This window comes from Myotis davidii, unplaced genomic scaffold (genome assembly GCF_000327345.1).
Source record: "Myotis davidii unplaced genomic scaffold, ASM32734v1 scaffold458, whole genome shotgun sequence".
NCBI classification, from domain to species: domain Eukaryota; kingdom Metazoa; phylum Chordata; class Mammalia; order Chiroptera; family Vespertilionidae; genus Myotis; species Myotis davidii.
The window spans coordinates 131,429-139,975 of NW_006289819.1; the positions used below are offsets into that span (position 1 = coordinate 131,429).

The following is an 8,547-nucleotide window of genomic DNA, read 5'->3' on the forward strand; positions in this document are numbered from 1 at the left end:
AAGTGCTCCCCAGGGCCCTGCGAGGTGGGCGCTGCCACCGTCCGCACGCAGAGCCGCGTCCAGGCTCAGAGAGGGAGATCACTGCCTCGTGCCCCACAGCTAGTGTAGCGCTGAGCGTCTCGCAACGCCCTGGCTTTTTCTCCGGGGTCCGCCTTGGTGCCTTAGTCCTCAGTCTGCAACAGCCTTTCCCCCGCGGGCAGCTCCAAGGCACCCGTCCTTAAAGAAATGGGAAAAGGGAGCCGTCCGGAGAAGGACTTGACTTGCTCGCGGTCACATACGGACCCAGCTGACGCCTGGGAGTAAACCCTCTCCAAGGTGAGAAAGCTGAGAATCAGAGAGAGCAAGAGACCTGCCCGAGAACACACAGCTGGTTGGCTTGCATCTGTCCCGGAACCCAGGGTTCCTAACCATCCCCTCAGCTTCCAGATGAAAGGACTCGGGGTAGAGGACGTTCAGGCGGGTGTATGGGGGCCATGGTAGGGTCTGAAGAGTCAAGTGGAAGAGCTAAAGGCGATCAAAGGTGGAAATTACAGGGGCCTAGGAGAGAATTTGGCAGGGTGGGCAGACAGTTGTCTTATGGGAGGAAACCAAAGACTAAATACTGTTAACTTCTTTGAGTTCGGTCTCATCTCTCATTCCACGACCTTAATTTAATCCCCCGTCGTCTTCACCTGGCATAGGTGACACCTTCGCTGTCATCCTCTCCCTAGCCTTCCCCACGCGTCTTGGACCCCTCCATCCCAGTCTATCTCATTGCTACTACGGTGACTTTTCTTCTCTTTCTGAAAGAATGATGGAATAAATGAATGACTGTTTTTGCTCTTCTTAAAACATCATTCAGATATACTCACATATTTGTCTTCTTTAAAACCTTTTCTTGGCCTGCATTTCCCTTCAGCCTTTTCTCATTGATCTCTCTCACAAACAGGCATGTCCGGAGAGTTGTCTACTCATACTCTGAATATTCCACAACTGGTCTTCGTTCTTACCCATGGACAAATGAATGACTGGTTTTACTCTCCTTCTCCACTAGATCACTCCCATCAGCATTTACACATACTGCTATGGGAACTTTCCACTGACCTCTGGGTAATGTCCATATTCCTTCGAGCTCTTAGGCTGTGAGCCTAGTCTCCCTAGCTTTATTACCAAAACGCCCTTTGAGCACTGTGGGTTACCACAAAGGAATACAGGAATGGGGTTGGGGGGGATATTCCAGGTAAGGGGAGCAGCAAAGGTACAGGGGCATAAAACCACCTCAAACCATTTGCGGCTGTTTGAGTAAAATTTCATCATATATCCATAGCATTTTACTATACTTAGTTACATGTCTGGATAGAAGCTCCTTGAGGTAGGGACTCTGTCTTAATTATGTTTGTATCCATAGAGCCCAGAAAGGTAAGCAGCAAGCAAGGGATAACAAAGTTTGCTGAGTGAATGAAAAGGAGAAAGGGCAAGTTCTAGAACAGTGATGGCGAACCTTTTGAGCTCGGCGTGTCAGCATTTTGAAAAACCGTAACTTAACTCTGGTGCCGTGTCACATATAGAAATTTTTTGATATTTGCCACCATAGTAAAACAAAGACTTACATTTTTGATATTTATTTTATATATTTAAATGCCATTTAACAAAGAAAAATCAACCAAAACAATGAGTTCGAGTGTCACCTCTGACACGCGTGTCATAGGTTCGCCACCACTGTTCTAGAAGCAGCTGAGAGACAAGTCTGGGAGATGGGAGGGAAAGCTGTGTGGATACAAAAAGGAAAAGACCACAAGGTTGAGGTCGATGAAAAGGGAGATGGAAGCAGGGCCAAAAAAGAGTCAGTAGAACCTGGGCCAAGTTAAGGGAAGAGGCAAAATAGGGCCTGGCCTTAGGACCCAGGACCAAACACGGAGGAGGATATCATGAGATATTTTAAAGGGACTTACAGCCCTGATTGGTTTGTGCTGAGTCATACTCACAAAAACGTGGGCTATTAGAGTACTGGCCACAGGTGTGATGTGAGCCAGCAGCAGGACAAGGCTGTGTGCCCTGCTGACTCTGTTCCAGCCCAGAATCTGGGTTTTACATCACACTCTGCGCGGGTGAACTGGGAGGATTTGATCTAGCTCCAGGCCCACTGTATCTAGAGTGTGGACAGAGCAGGTCCACAGTGAGGAGAGATTCACAAGTCACATACAGGAAAAGGGGTCTCAAAAAACTGAAGAAATTTTACCTGGAAAGATAAATATAAAGGGTGACATAATAGTGATTTTCACTCATATAAAAGGAATTAGACATTTTCTCTTATTCCTGAGGATGAAAGATACAGAGATAACTTTAGGCTCAGAACATTTTAATAATAAATGATGCCCAAGGCAGGAGGACACAGATTCACTGCCTAAGCCACCCCTCACTGTCTGTCCACGCACCATGGGAGGCCCAGGTATGGCCTCCCTGGTTCTGGTCCTTGTGGCCCTGGCCGGGCAGTTGCCACACCCCACTGGGCAGGACCACTGGAGCCACTCTACCCAGGAGCTGGCCTAACTACAGAGGGAAAGGTACACTCAGGACATGGCAGTGAGGGGAGTGGTGTTAATATCACCTCTGGAAAGGAGTTTTATGGAAGAGACTCCCCTATAGTGCCTTGACCAGCCAGGCTTCCACCAGAGAGGTGAGCAAGACATGCTTGGATCTTACAGATACCATCCATGACGCTACAGGTCTCATGGCTGAGGAGCTGGAGTATTCACCAAAAGTGTACAGAGCCAAATATCCCATCATTGGCTACACAGCCTGAAGAATTAACAAGGATGACAGCCCCAGACACTTTGCTAAATCTGCAAAATAGGTTGGCCAAAGCCTCTGAATCATCTACATCTGAATAAACAGATGTTTAACATGAGGAGATGTGCAAGAACTAGATGTGTTCAAGTAAAAGCCTGACACCTGGTAGGAATGTTTTTAGATTTCTGACTGAGGAGGTGACCCAGCAAGATGACCTTAAAGTCCCCTTCCCATCTTGAGAATTTGAATTCCAAGTACCCAGAGTGTAAGTACCTGAGGGGCCAAGGTCTCCGCCACCCTGGGAAATATTCTGCAGGAGAAAAAGGTTACACCAGCCTCTTGAGGATTAACAGTAGTTGAAAAACTAGACAACTTTGTCCACTTTGATTTGTAGGCGTGTGCTCAGGCCTAACTACCTGAAGGCAAATCCTTCAGCCTCTGAATACCTGTGTCCCCTCTCTGTAGAAATGCAACATGTTACTTGTTCTTTCCAAATCTGAAAAGGCCCCAGTGGTGTAACTGGCTTACCTTTAATCAGGTCTGATCCAGCTGCGTTTGAGTCTCGACTAGAGAAGCGCAATGAGTTTCGGAAGCAGCCCGTGGGGCACTCCAGGCAAGGAGACTTTATCAAATGTGTGGAACAGAAGGTAAGACCTGTCCCTTTTTGTGTTATTGGCTCACCAGTGCTCTCCACCCTCAACCCCAACCTGTTTCCTGGAATTGGGCTCATTAATGGGTTAGCTGGATGAACGGAACAGAGCCCCTCTCTACTCAGCTCAGTCTCCATCCATAAATGGTACCCTACTCTTTCTGGCACATCACTGTGGTCATGGAGATATAGAAGGATGGGAACGGTAGTCTCTGCTCCCAGGGATGAAGTCGAGTGATCAAAGTAAGGCGCACATGGCAGTGGGTTATAGAGAGAGGGCATCAAAAAAGTGTTTAATAGCTATTTTTATCCGTAAATAAGAATCAAAGCTGGGGGAAAGCATTGTTGAAAGCTGTGTATAGCAAAGTCTAATGCAGCGCTTTTCCAACTTTTTGACCGTGACCCACAGAAAGAAATATATTTTACACTGTAATTCAGTACACAAATAAGTATATGATTGTAACTGAAACAAAATTTTTATAAAACAATGCTTTTGCTACATGCAGTGTACTCTTATTACTTATTTTATCTTTTTAAAACTTTGGCCACTAAATAGGACTTCAACCTATGATTTGAAAAATACTTATCTAGAATGATGCACAAAACTAGTTGGAGTGGGAGAAACCAAAACCAGGAAGAATGTACAGTAGTCTAGCTGTGGGCTGTGTGGTCTGAAATAAGGTAGTTACAGTGGGAATTTGGGATTTGACATTGTATTTTAAAATGAGAGATGTTTCTTTTACTTGGAGAATAACTTTTTTTTTGCTTTGGGTATCCTAAGTTTTAAGCGAATCCACCCAGTGTTTTAATAAGCGATTAATTAGAATCAGAGCAGTAATTAGTGGGTTAATCATTGTAAGGTTGGGGAGCAAATTCAACCTTCTATGACAAATATAATTTACAGCTTTATGTGAACAAACAACTCTACTACAAATATTTTAACAAATATAATTTACCATAATAAACTTATAGTGCTAATAATAGTTCTTTACTGTATTATCAGCTCTCAATATTATATGGGAAAGTTCTTTGCCCCCTTTTGTAGACAGAGTTAGAAATTCAACTTTATGACAAGATGCAGAATAAGATTTCATTATATTATGGCAACTCTTAGGTAAATATTTACGTACAGTCTTTCTTATCTAGTTACTCAGAGGAAGGCTAATCACTCCATTTCCAAAGCCTCGTCTTTACTTTGAGTCATTGGTTTCTGTCACATGAGACCCAACATCCTCTTTTGCAATAATTTTTTATTAAAAAATTTCCCTTTTCTACCCTGAAATAAAATGTAGACAATATAACCCACCTACACACATAGTTTCAGAGGGGAAAATATCAATATAGTGCCCTAACTATAAAATAAAGGAAAGTATTTTAAATAAAATTCATATTTTAATATGTCAGTTCTTGGGCACAACTATGACCTAATACAGTCATCAGAGGCTTTTACCTGTATGTGAAATCACTGTGAATGACATAAGCAGCAGAAGCAGGCTGGTGCAGGGGTATTGTGTTGGTAATTATAAGAACTCCCAAACCATGAGCAGTGTTGTAATCAGTGACCCTAATGGATTTCCACAATATAGTCTTCTCTCAAGTTACATAGTAATTGCGTTTCTGAAAAATTTAGTGTTTATTAAAGTCATGTTTTAAAAAAAATAGAGAGGAAAGGAAAGAAAACAGAGTTATATTTCAGGCCCAGGTAATAGAAGGAAGGAAAAGAAGGAAGGTGAAAAGGAGTGGGGCGGGGGGTGGGGGGGAGCGAGGGACGGAGGGAGGGAGCGAGGGAGGAAAGAAACAGTTAAATTTCAGGCCCAGGCCATTATAAAAAGGTGTTTCACTTACAAGGATGTCTGGCTAGACACTGAAAAGTTGTCCAGGATGAGGGAAAGTTCTTCATTATGTAGAACTCATCTGTAAATTGCAGCTCATTTAGAATCCCTGTCTCTCCATAAATGCAGGTGTCACCATCCAGTCAATTATTGTGATAAAAAAGTTGTCTCCACAGATTACAAAAGCATCTGCGGGGGAGTAGTAATGTACTCATTTAAATTTCTTACTAAGTGCTCTTAAGACTTGGGCACATAGTTTCAATTATAATTTTAATTACCTTATTTCACTGGTTCTCAAGTTCACATTTTTTTCACATTTTAACATCTTCAAAATTGCCTTAAAATTGATTTTAGCCGGGAGCCTGAGAGAACAACACACAGGGGGGCCGGAGCAGAGACACAAACCCACAGGCTGCGGCGCTGGGCTTTTGGGGCCAGAGCAGACACACAAACCCGCACAGGGGTCCAGCCCCCAGCAGCCCCGTGGCCGCGGTGTGCCAGCAGTCTTGCCTCTGTGCCGGAGCTGCAGAGGAAAACACCTTTTCTGACCACTCATTGGCTAAGCTTGCGGTACACCACTCGCTTGGGTAATAAGAATCCAAGAAGGTGATCTAGGGTTTTTCCACCTCACTCCTGGAGGAAAAAAGGAAGGTTGGCTGCTGGAGGGGCTAAGAAATGTCATATCCTGCCCTAACCAGTTTGGCTTAGTGGATAGAGCCTCGACCTGCCGACCGCAGGTTCCGGGTTCAATTCTGATCAAGGGCATGTACCTAGGTTGCAGGCTCCCCCTGACCAGGGCCCAGGTCAGGGCTCATGCAGGAGGCAACAATCGAAGTGTGCCTCTCACATTGATGTTTCTCTCTGTCTTTCCCTCTCTCTTCCATGCTCTCTAAAAATCAATGGAAACATATCCTCAGGTGAGGATAAAAAAAAAAAGAAAGAAATGTCATATCCTATGAAAGACACATCTTAAAAATGCCTAAAGAAAGTTGTCATTTTTTCATGGTGAAGGGACTGGAGTCTGTGTTGATGAAAACACCTTGGCGGCTGCGGCAGCTGGCAGTGGCAGCAGCAGCAGCGGGGTGATGGGAATGGCACCTTCCCCTGATCAGCCCAGTTGCCTCCCGAGAGCGGGCCTAAGCCGTGGAAGGACAGCATAGGATTTTAACCTCTGTTACTAGAGACTCCTGTTCATAAGCCATCAGTAGGACAACTCCTGAGAGTTCCTGGACTGGGAAAGGGGGCAGGCTGGGCTGAGGAGACACCCCCCCCTTCCCGCACTGCACTAATTTTGTGCATCGGGCCTCTAGTGAAATACAAGTATAGTGTTATTGTTTAATTTGTATTATTTTCTAATACATAAAATAATGGTGCTTCTTCAAATCTGTGGTGTCTTTGATTAGATAAAATGCAATAAGTTTAAATTTTTTATTTCTGTAAGTAAAAATGGAAATGAATGAACTGGAGAGACATTGTGTAAAAAGAATACACCAGACTTAGTCATTGAAAAGTGAAGGCAGGTGTGCAAATAGAGGGTTTTGTTTCTTTTTTTTTCACAATACACATAAAGGTGAGTGGTAAGAAAATGAAATCAATTATCTTTTGTATGTTTACATACAAAGGAAAGACTACATTAGAACGTTGTCAGTGTAAAGGTCTGACGAAAAAGACCAAAGTGTACCCAAATAGGTTTGCCTATACCAGTCTTTTGTTTAATTTGTGGGTATGAGTTCTATGGGCATAATTTATGAAAGGTTTGGATATATTAAAGTACAGAGTAATGAAAGGCAGGGTTTTATGCAGAAATTGTTTTTCACCTTCAAATCCCAGGTGTAGCTTGTACTCCTTCCCTCTGAAAGGCATGATCTTGAACTGAGAAACTGAGTGGAAGACTCACTCAGAACAACCCATGCCCACTATCAGAAACAGTTCAAAATAGGATTTCCTGACTGTGGCCTTTATCCGAGATAGTGGATTAAGAGAGAAATTAATCACCTTCAGTTGTTTTTTGGCCTTTTTTGAGGGGACGTCTAATTTGATGGAAGAAATATTAAGACTGAATACTAAAAAAACTCTACAGTCTGCTGAGGATATCTGCCATCTGAGTGCTGTCACAGATAAGAAACAGCCTTGGAAAACAGATCTTCCCATTCCTTCCCTCCTCTGAGGCTCACTATGGAGCAGATCAGAGAGTGGAACACAGAAAACCCAAACAGCCTCAATTTGGGAAGGAGCCCCTTACTAGTATATCCATAATAACAGGCATAGATGCTCTCTCAGTACTAGTAAATGCTGGTTATTAACAAAGGAATACTTTCTCATCTGTATCTCAGAAGCTATGTCAAAAAAAAACTTGTTTCACAACCAACAACTCTTATGAACAGTATGTACAGTTACTATATGGAGTGGAGAGAGATGAGTTTTTAGGTACAGAATTACTAAATGAGATATTGGGCACTTCACTATCTCAGTGGTCTTTATCTTCTGAATGAAGTATAGATTCATGTCTTATCTATCATATATTTCAGGCAAACACTTTGGGGAAACAGCCTATGAGCAGAGGATTCACTAAGGACAAGGTAGGTTTCTAATTAAATACCCAGGTTTAAAACCACATGTAACATCTTCTTATATAAAAACCCTGGTGTAATGCATCACAACCGAGGCTCAACCAACGGGAAGGAAGTCATTCCTGCAGGGGTCATTTTGGCAACGGCTGTGCCCTCCCCAAGCTGTTTCCCCGAGCTGTTTCCTGCAAGGGTGAGGTTTGAGGCAGGAACCGGCCGGCCCTTGAAGCGTGGACGCACTGAGTCCTGGGTCCTCTTAGCAATAGCTGCACCCTCCCCGAGCTGTTTCCCATAAGGGCGAGGTTTAGGCAGGAACCAGCCCTCGGAGCATGGATGCACTGAGTCCTGGGTCGCCTTGCCAAGGGCTGCGCCCTCCCTGAGCTATTTCCCTCGAGGTGAGGTTTGAGGCAGGAAACGGCCCTCGGAGCGTGGAGGCTTATCTTTATAAAGTTTTAGTACATTATATTAGAGGTCGTGGTGGTACTGTTTTACCCACAGCGTCTATAGGAATTGCTGCAAATTTACTTCTCTGTGGAAGCACCTTTCATTCCAAATATAAATTACCCATTCCATTAAATGAAACTTCAATTTCTAGATTCGATATAAACAGTGAAGTTGCTAAAACTATTAAAAAGGCCCAACTTCTCATTATTGATGAATGCACCATGGCATCCAGTCATGCTATAAACGCCATAGACAAATTACTAAGAGAAATTTGAAAGTTGTATTT

The 8,547-nt window shown here is 43.6% G+C and overlaps 1 protein-coding gene across 1 annotated transcript in view; it reads left to right on the forward strand.

The window, feature by feature from the left end:
- Positions 1 to 2,415: 2,415 nt before the first annotated feature.
- The window catches only part of ATPAF1 (ATP synthase mitochondrial F1 complex assembly factor 1), a 26,588-nt gene continuing 20,456 nt past the window's right edge, over positions 2,416 to 8,547 (forward strand). The window contains exons 1-3 of the mRNA XM_006762631.2: positions 2,416 to 2,428; positions 3,274 to 3,416; positions 7,779 to 7,829. Of these exons, the coding sequence (XP_006762694.1) occupies positions 2,416 to 2,428; positions 3,274 to 3,416; positions 7,779 to 7,829 (207 nt within the window). The remainder of the gene's footprint in view (positions 2,429 to 3,273; positions 3,417 to 7,778; positions 7,830 to 8,547) is intronic.